Source organism: Dermochelys coriacea, chromosome 11 (assembly GCF_009764565.3).
Source record: "Dermochelys coriacea isolate rDerCor1 chromosome 11, rDerCor1.pri.v4, whole genome shotgun sequence".
NCBI lineage: Eukaryota > Metazoa > Chordata > Testudines > Dermochelyidae > Dermochelys > Dermochelys coriacea.
In genome coordinates this window covers 45657805-45672703 of record NC_050078.2, presented here as the reverse complement: position 1 = coordinate 45672703, position 14899 = coordinate 45657805, and the positions used below count along the sequence as shown (strand labels likewise).

Sequence of the window (14899 nt, the reverse complement as noted above, 5' to 3'; positions counted from 1 at the left end):
ACTGATGGGATCTTTCTTTCTTTCTGCTACAGTTCCTGCTAAGATTCACTTGCCCAAAAATCTTGAAGGTATGGGAGCTGTTCACGCTCTCCGAGGTGAAGTGGTCAGCATCAAGATTCCATTCAGTGGCAAGCCGGATCCAGTGATTACATGGCAGAAAGGACAAGATCTCATTGATAACAATGGACACTACCAAGTTATTGTTACAAGATCATTCACCTCTCTAGTTTTTCCAAATGGTGTGGACAGAAAAGATGCAGGTTTCTACATTGTTTGTGCTAAAAATAGATTTGGCATTGATCAAAAAACAGTTGAATTAGATGTGGCTGATGTACCTGATCCACCAAGGGGTCTGAAAGTAAGTGACATTTCAAGGGATTCAGTTAACTTGATCTGGACTGCTCCAGCAGCTGATGGTGGAAGCAGAGTCACAAACTACATCATTGAGAAACGTGCTACTACAGCAGAGAGATGGATTCGTGTTGCACAAGCTCGTGATACCCGATACACTGTGGTAAACCTATTTGGCAAGACAAGCTACCAGTTCCGTGTAATTGCAGAAAATAAATTTGGGCAAAGTCAGCCTTCTGAACCTACAGAGCCAATTATAACACAGGAAGATAAGACAAGAATGCTGAACTATGATGAAGAAGTTGATGAGACCAGAGAAGTCACCACAGTTAAAGCATCTCACTCTTCCACAAAGGAACTCTATGACAAATATATGATTGCTGAAGAGCTTGGGCGTGGGCATTTTGGAATTGTTCACCGCTGTGTTGAAACAGTTTCCAAGAAGACCTTCCTGGCCAAATTTGTTAAAGTAAAGGGAGCTGACCAAGTTTTAGTAAAGAAAGAGATTTCCATCCTAAACATTGCTAGGCATAGAAATATCTTGTATCTTCACGAATCATTTGAAAGCCTAGAAGAATTAGTCATGATCTTTGAGTTCATATCTGGAGTTGACATCTTTGAAAGAATTAGTACAACCTCATTTGAACTGAGTGAAAGAGAAATAGTAAACTATGTACACCAGGTCTGTGAAGCACTTGAATTCTTACACAGTCATAACATTGGACATTTTGATATCAGGCCAGAGAATATCATTTACTTCACAAGAAGAAGCTCCATAATTAAAATGATTGAGTTTGGTCAGGCTAGACAGCTGAAGCCTGGTGACAACTTTAGACTTCAGTTTACTTCTCCTGAATATTATGGACCTGAAGTACATCAACATGATGTGGTCAGCACAGCTACTGACATGTGGTCACTTGGTGCGCTGGTATATATACTTCTAAGTGGTATTAATCCTTTCATTGCTGAAACAAACCAACAGACTATTGAAAATATCATCAGTGCTGAATACAACTTTGATGATGAAGCATTCAAAGATATAAGCATTGAGGCCATGGACTTTGTTGATCGCCTACTAGTAAAAGAAAGGAAAGGTCGTATGACTGCAGCAGAAGCACTTAGTCATCCATGGCTGAAACAGAGGACAGAAAAGATCAGCACTAAAGTCATCAAAACATTAAGACATAGGCGGTACTACCAGACCTTGGTGAAGAAAGAATGGAATATGGTTGTGTCAGTAGCTCGCATTTCCTGTGGTGGTGCAATTAGATCTCAGAAAGGGGTTACAGTTGCCAAAGTAAAAGTTGCATCAATTGACATTGGCCCCATTTCTGGGCAGATAACGCATGCTGTCGTAGAAGAAGGAGGGCATGCCAAATACACATGTAAGATTGAAAATTACGATCAGTCCACACAAGTGACTTGGTACTTTGGTATCAGGCCACTGGAGAACAATGGGAAGTATGAAATCAGCTACCAGGAAGGACTGGCAACCATGTATGTCAAAGACATTACTAAATCAGATGATGGTACCTATAGATGCAAGGTAGTAAATGACTATGGTGAAGATAGTTCCTATGCAGAGCTATTTGTGAAAGGTGTGAGAGAAGTTTCTGAGTATTATAGATACAGAACAGTTAAGAAAGTGAAACGCCGAGTGGATACTATGAGACTTCTAGAGAGGCCACCAGAATTTACTCTGCCTCTGTATAACCACACTGCCTATGTTGGTGAAAATGTCAGGTTTGGAGTAACTATAACCGTCCACCCAGAACCTCGAGTAACATGGTTCAAATCAGGTCAGAAAATCAAACCAGGTGATGACGATAGGAAGTATACTTTTGAATCTGACAAAGGTCTTTATCAACTTACCATCCATAAACTTACTGAGGACGATGATGCTGAGTATAGTGTTTTGGCACGCAACAAATATGGTGAAGACAGTTGCAAAGCTAAGCTGACTGTAATTCCACACCCACCTCCAGCAGACACCACATTAAGACCAATGTTCAAAAGACTATTAGCAAATGCAGAGTGCCAAGAAGGCCAAAGTATGTGCTTTGAGATAAGGATATCTGGTGTACCAAAACCAACACTGAAATGGGAGAAAGATGGTCAACCTCTGTCATGTGGTCCCAACATTGAAGTTGTGTATGAAGGCTTGGACTATTATGCTTTGCACATCAGAGATACTTTACCAGAAGACAGTGGTTATTATAGAGTTACTGCTACAAACAGTGCTGGATCTGCAAGTTGTCAGGCTTATCTGAAAGTAGAACGCTTGACATATGTCAAGCACGAGTACAAGACAGAAGAAGAGCGGCAAAAGCATGTACAAAAACAAATTGACAAGACACTAAGAATGGCAGAAATCCTTTCTGGGACTGAAACTGTTCCACTAACACAAGCTGCACAGGAAGCTCTAAGAGAAGCTGCCATCCTGTATAAGCCAGCGGTGAGTACTAAGACTGTTAAAGGTGTATATGAAATTGAGAAGGAAGAAATAAAGGAAGAAAGGAGACTTCGCATGCCGTATGAGATACCAGAGCCTCGCAGGCATGTACGCACTGCTCTTGAAGAAGATCAGACCATTAAACAGTTTGTGCCTATGTCAGATATGAAGTGGTACAAGAAGCTGCGAGACCAGTATGAAATGCCAGGAAAACTGGACAGAATTGCTCAGAAACGACCAAAGCGCATTCGCCTGTCTAGATGGGAACAGTTCTATGTAATGCCACTCCCACGCATTTCTGATCAGTATAAACCTAAATGGCGCATACCAAAGCTGTCACAAGATGACCTTGAAACTGTGAGACCAGCACGCCGCCGAACACTATCTCCTGATTATGAGCTTTATTACAGACCAAGAAGGCGATCACTCAGTGACCTGTCAGATGAGGAATTACTCCTACCTATTGATGACTATTTAGCCATGAAGAGAATTGAAGAGGAAAGACTGCGTCTTGAAGAAGAGCTTGAATTAGGCTTTTCTGCTTCACCACCAAGCAGAAGCCCTCCACGTTTTGAGCTGTCTGCCCTTCGTTATTCTTCAGCAGGGGAGCAGATCAGTACAGAGGAAGCCAGAAAAAGAGAGCTGAGGTACTCAACCTATCACATTCCATCTAAAGCTGAAACTGGAGCAAGTTATGCAGAACTTCGTCAACGCCATGACAGGACCGTCTATAGGCCACCAAAGCAAAGACAGAGAATAATGGATGAGAGAGAGGATGAAGAATTGCTTCGTCCAGTTATCACAACTCAGCGACTCTCTGAATACAAGAGCGAGCTTGAGCGTATGGCACAGGAAGAAGAGAGCAGAGTGAGGAGGAGACAGAGAGAAATAACAGAAATTACATCAGAAGAAGAAGAAATAAAAATGGTGGAACATGTTCACAGGGAATTTTCACCACCCTCAAGGCTATTAAGGAGGAGAAGATCTCTTTCTCCAACTTATATTGAATTAATGCGCCCAGTATCTGAATTAATTCGGCCCCATTCACGGCCTGCAGAAGAAACTGAAAGGAGATCCCCTACCCCAGAGAGAACTCGGCCACGCTCACCAAGCCCGGTGACTAGTGAAAGATCACTCTCTCGATTCGAAAGGATGGCCAGATTTGATATCTTCTCCAGGTATGACTCCATGAAAGCTGCTTTGAAAACTCAGAAAACAATGGAAAGGAAATACGAAGTTCTGACTCAGCAGCCTTTCACTTTGGACCACACTCCTCGCATCACTCTGAGAATGCGCTCTCATCGTGTGCCATGCAATCATAATACCAGGTTCATTCTGAATGTCCAGTCAAAACCAACAGCTGAAGTGAAATGGTACCATAATGGTATTGAAATCCAAGAGAGCAGTAAGATACACTTCACTAATACCAGTGGTGTGTTAACCTTGGAGATTCTTGACTGCCATATTGATGACAGTGGAACATATCGTGTTGTATGCACAAACTACAAAGGAGAATGTTCTGACTATGCAACATTAGATGTTACGGGAGGAGATTATACTACCTACTCTTCCCAGCGCAAAGATGAGGAAGTACCAAGATCCGTTTTTCCTGACTTGACAAAGACAGAGGCTTATGCTGTTTCCTCTTTTAAGAAAACATCTGCAATAGAGGCGAGTTCTTCAGTAAGAGAGGTCAAATCAGAAATGACAGAGACAAGAGACTCACTCTCGTCATATAAACGCTATGCTTCTGCTGAAAAGAAAATCACTGCAGCTGAAGAAAAAACATTGGAGGAAAGGGCTTCACTCAAGAAGTTTAAGACCACTCTTCCAGCAACAATATTAACAAAACCACGATCCATCACTGTCTCTGAAGGGGAGACTGCAAGATTTTCTTGTGACATTGATGGTGAACCAACACCAATAGTAACATGGTTACGTGCAGGTCAAGCCATTGTTTCTTCCAGGCGCTTCCAAATCACACGAACACAATACAAATCTACTTTTGAGATTTCTTCTGTCCAGACATCAGATGAAGGAAGTTACATTTTGGTGGTAGAAAACTCTGAAGGAAGACAGGAAGCACACTTTACTTTGACTGTACAAAGAGCAAAAGTTCCTGAAAAAGCAGTTGCATCACCCCCAAAAGTCAAATCTCCTGAGCCTCGTGTGAAGTCTCCAGAGCCAGTTAAATCACCTAAACGTGTAAAATCCCCTGAACCACCTACTGCTCATGCAAAAACTAAATCAGCAGTAGAAGGCAGGACAACTCCAGCGGAGAAAGTGCAGTTACCAACTGTTGCTCCTCCCAGGATAACTCAGCAGCTGCAAGTGGAAGCTTGTGGAGATAAGGTAAGGTTTTCCTGTGCAGCTGAAAGCAGTATCTTAAGTGTCAGAGAAGTATCCTGGTATAAAGATGGCAACAAATTGAAAGAAGACAGCCATTTCATGTTTCATTATTCAGCAGATGGCACCTATGAACTCAAAATCCATAACCTTACAGAGTCTGATCGAGGTGACTATACCTGTGAAATCACTGGGGAAGGTGGTGTATCTAAAACTAACTTCCAATTTGTTGGCCAAGTTTTTAAAAGTATCCATTCCCAAGTGTCAAGCATGACTGAAAAGTCTAAATCAGTTGAGAAAGAGGCTGAGGCACTTAAAATTTCTACCCAGAAGAAATCAGCAGTGACAACTCAAGAAAAAGCAGTGGTCCAAGAAGAAATTGTTAAAAAGTCAGTAGTTTCTGAAGAAGCCAAAAGATCACATGCAGAAATTAAAGCTTCCTCCACTAAAATGACTGTGTCTGATGGTCAGAAAGTTACTGTGAAAGCTAACATTGATGGTGCATCTGAAGTGAAATGGGTGCTGAATGGAATAGAGCTACCTAACTCAGATGATTACAGATATGGTGTATCTGGAAGTGATCACACTCTAACCATCAAAAAAGCAAGTCATAAAGATGAAGGAATACTTACCTGTGAAGGTAAAACTGACGAAGGCATTGTCAGATGTCAGTTTGATATGACCTTTTCTACTGAGCGCTCAAATGCACCAGCCTTCATCACACAGCCCAAATCTCAAAACATTGATGAAGGACAAGATGTATTGTTGACTTGTGAAATCTCTGGGGATCCTTCTCCTGAAATTGAGTGGTTTAAGAATAACCAACCTGTAAGTAATCACTTACATATTAGCTTTAAAAATTGCATTAAAAATTCTTGTTAAAGTTGATCATAATCAAAAATCTTTTTTCCCCCTCAGATTGCTATGTCATCCAAAATCAATGTAAGTCGTTCCAATACTATATATTCTCTTAATATTCTAAATGCTGCAGTGAGTGACAGTGGAAAATACACCGTCAAAGCTAAAAATTACCATGGACAATGCTCTGCTACAGCATCCCTGACTGTCCTCCGTAAGTTTGTTGTTTAATTCTTATTGTTTTGAATGACTAGAACTCTCACCTGGTAGAATTAGAAGCAACAAAATCTGTAGAGTGGTGTTGACTTGCGCATTTTAACACATTTCTATTTTTTTATACAAAGTACAATATAATTTATATTTTACAAATATGAGGGATCTTTTATGCTATTTGAACACCTATTTAAGAGTGTTTAGTTTCCTACCAGATGAGTGTCAATAGCAAGCAGTGAATATTCTTAACTGTGATCTTGCCATTACCCTCTGGGTGCTGGTGATCACCGTTTCGTTGAACATCAAAGTAGTTCTTTTTAAAAAAAAGTGTATTACTCTACCATTAAAAATGTATAGAACTGCCAACAGAACAATTTAGTTCAAATATTAGCAATTTAAGAATATCTTGATTCCTGGAATCAAGGGATTATTGTATTTTTGCTGCTGATGTATGTTTGTGCTTATGTTAAAGAGAAAGCAGCTGTGATATTTACTACTTGTTAGATGACTACAGAACAATTCACTTAACCAAAATATGTAGGTCAAACAAAGAGAAATTATAAAACAGTATTTAAAAGTACCTGAAAATGTTTCAGAATTTCTACTGATATGAACTAGGCAAATGCATAATCTCTTGCTCTATGATTCTAGTGATAAATCTGACAGGAAATGCTTTCTGATGATATGTCTTAAAATTGGCAAGTAAAAGCTGCAGCTAGAGACTGAAGGAATAGCAAGGAGTTCCATGGCTCTTTTTAGGTACATTTTGGGTGGCATTTTCTGGTTAGTCTGAAAAGGAATCAAAAAACAAATCAAAATACCCACTGCCAGAAAAAAATACTAAACTTCTTTAAAAAGCAGCAGAATTATATCTCTGGCTGCAGCTGTAATTTTCCTTTCTTCATACATGTCATAGGCTAATAAAATGTCTGCTTCCTGTTTCATTATATAAATTATTATTAGTGATTTAGCCATGATTGAATCAAGTAATTGGCAACATTTTTATAGTCCATTGAAGTTTTCCTTTCTCCCTTACTCTTTTCTCCCTTCTATGAAGTCAATATAGGATCACATTACTTCACCAGTTAAGGAGATGACATAGCTTTTTCCTTTTATGTTTGCTCTGCTCCACAGCTCTAATTGAAGAACCTCCAAAAGAGGTAGTATTGAGGACAAGTGGTGATGCAAGCATGCAGGAAAGTTTCTCTTCTCAATCATTTCAAATGTCTGCTTCTAAACAAGAGGCTTCGTTCAGCAGTAGCAGCATGACTGAAATGAAATTCGCAAGCATGTCTGCCCAAAGCATGGCCTCTTCCATGAAAGAATCCTTTGTAGAGATGAGCTCCAGCCGTATCATGGGAAAATCTAGTCTGACACAACTGGAGAGTTCAGCTAGTAGAATGATTCAAACCGGTTTGAGAGGTGAGCAATAAAATTACTGGTAGAATTAGAATATCAAATACCCGGGAGTACTACTTAGAATACCTCTGCTGCAGGGAGATAGTTCTTAATGAAAATAACTAACTTGAAACTTACTTTCCCATTTTGCAAAGGAGTACCACCCAAAATTGAAGCTCTTCCATCTGATATCAGCACTGATGAAGGAAAGGTTCTCACAGTATCCTGTGCCTTTTCGGGTGAACCGGCTCCTGAAGTAACATGGTACTGCAAAGGGGAAAAAATTACTAGTCAGGAACAGCAAGGCAGATTCCATATTGAAACTAGTGAAGATCTAACCACCCTTATCATCACGGATGTCCAGAAGAATGATGGCGGACTTTATACACTGAAGTTAGGAAATGAATTCGGTACTGATTCTGCCACTGTGACTATTAATATTCGATCAATTTAGAGGGCTTATCTGTTTTATTTACACTTGACTTTTTACAAGTATCATATAGACTGAAATATCTGATCTGTAAATAGGAAAAAAATATTTTTGTACCTATCTGAATGAGACAAAGTTCAAAGATATACATTGACTTATAGTTATTATTTGACCTATGAATTTTTAACATTTTTCAATGACATGTACATACTGTATATAGCCGAAGTTAACGGTTATGGAGTTTTGTACCATTTATTTTATGACTTTTAAAATGTAATTTTTGGAACTAACGGTTAGTAGGAGAAAGTTTCTAAGGAAACGAATACCCTGCTCAACATTTAACTAATTTTTGTGCCTCAACACAGTGTTGATGTCTAAGAATGCCTCAACAGGTGGAGAGGCTCCCTGTTGAAGACTGCATACACCTAAGAAATGATACTGTGCGTCGTACTTATACGTGCACAAATATATATGTTGAATCAGAAGTGTAAGGCATTGGTGATGTTTGCATCTACCCTCCTGTAATCAGCACTTTAATGTTTTACATTGACTCTGATTGTCACACTAATTTTTATTTCCGGACTGACTTACAATATTTTGAGCAAAGTGCAAGCGGCCAGCACTTTGTTCACTCACTGTTTGAGTACTGTTTCTGGCATATTGACTACCTGAATAGCTTTTAAGTAGTAACATCACCTGGCCATTCCCTTGTTCAACAAAGTTGTTTGGGTACTCAAGTGCAGCAGCAGTACTGACTCTCAGAGGTTCCCGCGGTGCAATGAATGTGAGCTTGTGTGGTAGTATTAGAAATCTATTACATATTGTAATTTCCAAGCAACTAAGCAATGAACCACAGTTTTAAAAAAAATCCAAAAAACTGTTGCTAAGACCACAATAGTGCCCTCACCTTCAATTTGATTTAGTTCTCTTAACATAGTAGTCAATTTTATTGTTAGCTGTATTTGTTGAACCTCCTTGAGATAGTATTGTTCATTTGAAATAAAGCATGCTACCTGCACTTTACAATGTGTGATTTCTTGTCATTTGGTCTTTACATTTAAACCCCAGAAATAGATTTAAAGGAGAGGAAACAAACAATTCAGAGTCTTCTCTCTTTCTGATCATAGCCCACTTTCCTTCATTAGTTATACCCATCCCTCCCAGCACACACACATCTTTTAACAGAGATGAAGTAGGGAAGATTGATGGGATCAAGGCTGCAGATTCCAAGGCCAGAAGGGACCACTGTGATCAACTAGTCTGACCTCCTTTATAACACAGGCTATAGAACTTCCCCAAAATAATTCCTAGAGCATATTGTCATAAAAAATAATCCACCATGACCTTTGGAAAATTATTCCAGTGGTTAATTACTCTCACTGCTAGAAATTTACACCTTATTTCCAGACTGAATTTGTCTAGCTTCAGCTTCCAGCCACTGGATCATGTTATACCTTTCTCGACTAAATTGAAGAGCCCCTTATTAAATACATTTTCCTCAAGTCACCCTTCTCTTTATTAAGATAAATAAATTATATTTGCTACTGGTGCAACTGCTCGACTAATGTGGCCTGGGCTGCTGTCCACAATTCAAGAGGGCTGTTGAGAAAGAAAGTTCAGAGGCGAACTAGGGAATAATTAAAGGATTAGAAAAACATGCCTTATAGCACAATAACTGCTCTGCTTTTAGTCCAGATTCCCGTTTATGCCTCTCCAGGATCGCATTAGTGCTTTTGGCCACAGTGGACGTTCATGTTCAGCTGATTATCCACCATGCCCCTCCTAAATCTTTTTCAATCATTGCTTCCCAGGATAGAGTCCCCCAGTGTGGCCGGCCTGCTTTGGTCCTCTCTAAACACACCTTGCTTATCTGCTAGGGTAGGATGAGGTAAAACGCTATAGGTGGTAAGGGCTTTCTTCAGTGCACTTGGTTTCCAAATTTATTTAGCCAATTATATGATTATGACAGAGGGCGGGAGAAGCCATATCTTACACTGTCACAGTAGCAGCTTTCAGCCGCCTTATTTTGGGGCGGAAAAAGATTACAGATGCAGGTATGGGGGAGGAGGGGTTCCTTAATATACCTTGAACAGTGGTATTCACACAGACATTCCTGTCTTTCAGGCCTCAACACCAATGCCTGGTTCCCAGGGAACACCTAAGCCTCAAGCATTGACTCTAGTTAGCCATATAAAGGCAGAGAGCAAATGCCCCTTCAACAGCCTCCCCATGTGTCAAAGACGGTACATTGCTCAAAAACTAAGTAAAAACTGGGCAACAATGCGACCTGGTGGCTAGCAGCATAGCATGTTCATTTAGCCCGGGGTGGCCACCCTGAGCCAGAATTTACCAATGGTCAAATACGCCTACACCCCTCTGCTCCCAGCGTCTCCTGCCCACCAGCAGTTTCATGGCCTGCAGGAGGCTCAGGGTAAGGAGGCAGAGTTGGGGACAGGGCCTGTGGCAAAGGTGTGAGCACCCCCCATTGGAAAGTTGTCGCCTGTAGCTCGCAAAAAGAAAAGGAGGACTTGTGGCACCTTAGAGACTAACAAATTTATTTGAGCATAAGCTTTCGTGAGCTACAGCTCACTTCATCGGATGCATTCAGTGAAAAATACAGTGGGGAGATTTATATACACAGAGAACATGAAACAATGGGTGTTACCATACACACTGTAAAGAGAGTGATCACTTAAGGTGAAGTGTTACCAGCAGGAGAGCAGCCGGGGGGGCGATAAGCAAGGTGGGCCATTTCCAGCAGTTGACAAGAACGTCTGAGGAACAGTGGGGGGGAGGGATAAACATGGGGAAATAATTTTACTTTGACACATCCACTCCCAGTCTCTATTCAAGCCTAAATTAATTGTATCCAGTTTGCAAATTAATTCCGATTCAGCAGTCTCTCGTTGGAGTCTGTTTTTTTGTTGAAATTGCCCCTTTTAGGTCTGTAATCGCGTGACCAGAGAGATTGAAGCGTTCTCCAACTGGTTTTTGAATGTTATAATTCTTGACAACTGATTTGTGTCCATTCATTCTTTTACATAGAGACTGTCCAGTTTGACCAATGTACATGGCAGAGGGGCATTGCTGGCCCATGATGGCATATATCACCTTGGTAGATGTGATTAGGCCCTATGATGATAGCTCCTGAATAGATATGTGGACACAGTTGGCAATGGGCTTTGTTGCAAGGATAGGTTCCTGGGTTAGTGGTTCTGTTGTGTGGTGCGTGGTTGCTGGTGAGTATTTGCTTCAGGTTGGGGAGCTGTCTGTAAGCAAGGACTAGCCTGTCTCTCAAGATCTGTGAGAGTGATGGGTCATCCTTCAGGATAGGTTATAGAGCCTTGATGATACGCTGGAGAGGTTTTTTTTTTTAGTTGGGGGGCTGAAGGTGATGGCTAATGGCGTTCTGTTATTTTCTTTGTTGGGCCTGTCCTGTAGTAGGTGTCTTCTGGAGCCGCATGAGCCACAGGTTGGCCACCCCGTCATCCAGCAACTAAAGGGCCATACTAAGGCAACCCTTGTAGGTCACACGGTGTGAAAAATCCAACCTAACCCCCACCCCTGCGGTGCTAGGTTGCCAGAGCTCTGTCTTGACATGTAAAGCGATTCATGGGCTTAGCGCCAGCTAAAGTGCTACCTGCTGGTAGAAGCACTCACATGCACACACACCCCGTCCCCAAAATGGAGAGTTATAGCTAGGGCTCCATAGGAACCTCCTCTAGTGCTTGCTTTCCACAAGGTGCACTGAGAGCTGTGCTAGCTGGCTCTGGGCCCACTAATTTAACAAGCAGTTGGGGAGGCTAAAGACCTGGCCTCAAGTGAAAATTAGGCCTCTTAGCGAGCTGTCCATCACATCGGGGGGGTTGGGGGTGGGCTGACATACTATGCTCACCTCCCATTTTGCAAGGTGGCCATATTTTCAGTAATTAAACTGTGAAGGACCGGGCTGGGGGGGCGGTGATCACAAGGAAGTGTTTTGCTGGGTGAGGAGAGAAACTTTCAGACTGGAAAACAACACGGTGGGAGAAACTTTATCTAAAAATGCTTCTTTCATGCTCCTCATCCCATCAGTCTTGTTTTGCCCTACTGGTTTCACTCATCCAATCGCAATCCAGCAAAAACCCTCATTCGAGTCCAGCCTCCCTGCACTCAACGCAGCCGCCTAGCAGATCGCAGCTTCTCCCACCATCTCAGTGTACTCCATCTAAAGCCTTATATACCCCACTAAAGCTGTTTATTCTGTCTCCCTACCCACAGCTCAGGCCTACCCTCTGCAGCGCTGGTTCTTCTTCCCCCCACTTATACTCACACACCAGCCCAGGCTCCGAATTTGTCCCACGTGTTTGCTACTCATTGTCAGCAGGCCTAGCACTCACCCTTTAGACCTAGAGCAACAGATGACTCAGGAGAAGCAGTATAGGCATAGTTTGATGTCTACGTTTGAGGGCGAGGCAAGCAGAAGTGTCTTTTTGGGGGCCGTGGCACAAAGAACATTCCCCCCCCATGCCTCCTCTTCTCCCAAAGCCCTCCCCCAGCCCCGCCTGGCCAGAAGCCTGGCAGTGGTAAGAGCTTCCCAGGGAGCTGGGGCTGTTGTAGGGATCCCTGGACCCTCCACCTGCCCCAGGTAGTGCACCCTTGGGGGCAGGAACATGGGGCTGCACTTGGGCACCCTTTCTCCCATACCCAGGGCAGATGGGGGGCCCTGGGCAGCTCTAATCAACCACCGGCGAGGGCAGTGGTCCCTAAACAGTAGCACCCCCCTAGGGGCAGCATGGGGGAATGCAGTGGGGCCAGGGCTGGTCAGGGCAGGGGCCCAACTTCCTGATTTCTGTGCATTTGTTTAACTGATCTCCAGCTGGCAAGAGCAAACGGGACATATGCTCAGTTTTGCCAAATAGGGGTGGGGTGGGGGGCTTGGGGCAGCTTAGCACCGTTGGAGGAGTGAAAGCGATTTGGGAGAGCTCGGTGTGGGGGGAGGGGAGGATGCTTTGGCCAGTTCCATGTGGAGGCACAGGCAAGGAAAAGGGAGAGGGGCTCAGGCACCTGCTCACCTAGCTTAGGCCCGGGGAGGGCAGGGGGAATGTACTCTCTCTGCTACAGCTCCATCTTTCCCTGGCTGGGAGCTGCAGACCCTTCTGCCCGCGGTGGCTGGAATGCTCCCCCTGCAGAGGCTTGACTGCTGTGGAAGGATCCTCCAGTGGCGGCTAGGCTGCTACAGTGCCCCAGTGTCACTGAGGTCTCTGGACATCACAGATTCTGTGCTTCCCCAGGCCGGCAATTTAAAGGGCCTGGGACTCCTGGCAGCAGCTGGAGCCCTGCTGCCAGAGCCCCCAGGTAGCAGAGGCGGGCGGGAGCCTCAGGGCTCAGGAAGCGATTTAAAGGGGCCAGGGCTCTGCTGCGGTAGTGGTGGCTAGGAGCCCGGGGCTCTTTAAAATCACTGCTGGAGTCCCCGGCTGCCACCGCAACTCCGGGGGCTCCAGCAGCAGGGCTCAGGCAGCGATGTAAAGGGCCCGGGGCCCTTTACGTCGCTGTCTGAGCCCCAGGCCACCGCCACTACTCTTGGGTCTCCAGCAGGAGGGCTTGAGTGCCGATTTAAAGGGCACAGGGATCCGGCAGCTGCTGGGAGCCCTGGGACTTTTAAATCACTACTGGAGCCCCACTGCCAGAGCCCCAGGGTAGCGGTGGTGGCTGGGGGGGTCCTGTGGCAATTTAAAGGGCCTGAGGCTCTGCTGCGGCAGCTGGATCCCTGGGCCCTTTAAATTGCCCCCATGCTCTGGGGCGCCCAGCCGTCTTCGCAGCTGGTAGCTCCAATGGTGATTTAAAGGGCCCAGGGCGCCCAGTCGCTGCTGGAGCTCCAGGTCCTTTAAATCTTGATTTAAAGCCCCGCCCCCACTCAGGACTCCAGCCTACAGGTAAATCCTTTAAGTTACTTTCACCCCTGCTTTAAGTACATGGGCATTTTCAGTGATGTCAACAGAGCTACTCCAAATTAATGATAAAAGACTCAATTTTAATGGGAGTTGGATTGGGTCTATACTGAACTGTCCCTCCAGCTTTAATGACATGAGAAGGCCCATGGGATGGTCAGTACCAGTGTGATTAAATTTAGGTACCTATCCAGCCATTTAGGAGCTATGGAGTTCTACAATTAAAGTGCCCTCTCATGTGTGGCAGAAGTCCCAGGGGAGTCAATTGATTTTACAGGTCTTGTAGGTCAGCCTATGTTTGCTGCACTGCTTGTACAATGATGGAGTCCAAATAATTGTTTTTATGCACTTGTACAGGATGGTCAGAAACTAACAGGTTATGTGCTTAATATGTGCATATGTACTGGTAAAATGAAAGCTTGGCTAATAATTCAATGAGGTTTCAGAATAGATGTTTTTAAAAAAAAAAAAAATCCCAGAACCATGATTACCCTGATTTGACATCCACTCCTGGAAACAAAACACACTAACCAACACCAGAATATTAATGGGAAAAGATGACAACCAAAATATTGAAACACCTATGGATATTTTCTTAAATAAGAACTAATACAACTGCCACAAACTTCATTCGAAAGTGCATGGTCTCAGATTCAGAGCAACATAAATAAATTCTACTTTAATTTTTGGCATTCATTAAAAGTTAAAGAAATGAGAGAGCTATAGAAGTAGTGTGGTATTAGAGGTTTTTTTCCTCTATTACAATCTTAACTCAAAGACCATTTGGGCTTCAGATTTCATTTTTAGACCTATAACATGGACAATTTTGGATACAATTAAAAACCCAATGAAATAGAAGAAAAATGCTCAAATATTAAGGATTAAAAAAAAAACAGAGTGGATTTGCATGAATGTTTAGAA

The 14899-nt window shown here is 43.1% G+C and overlaps 1 protein-coding gene across 1 annotated transcript in view; it reads left to right on the top strand.

Moving 5' to 3' along the window:
- TTN (titin) overlaps positions 1–9244 on the top strand; it is a 311927-nt gene extending 302683 nt beyond the window's left edge. The window contains exons 297-300 of the mRNA XM_043504858.1: positions 33–5977; positions 6068–6221; positions 7355–7642; positions 7774–9244. Coding sequence (XP_043360793.1) covers positions 33–5977; positions 6068–6221; positions 7355–7642; positions 7774–8072 — 6686 coding nt within the window. The 3' untranslated portion in view covers positions 8073–9244. The remainder of the gene's footprint in view (positions 1–32; positions 5978–6067; positions 6222–7354; positions 7643–7773) is intronic.
- The last annotated feature ends 5655 nt before the right edge of the window (positions 9245–14899 follow it).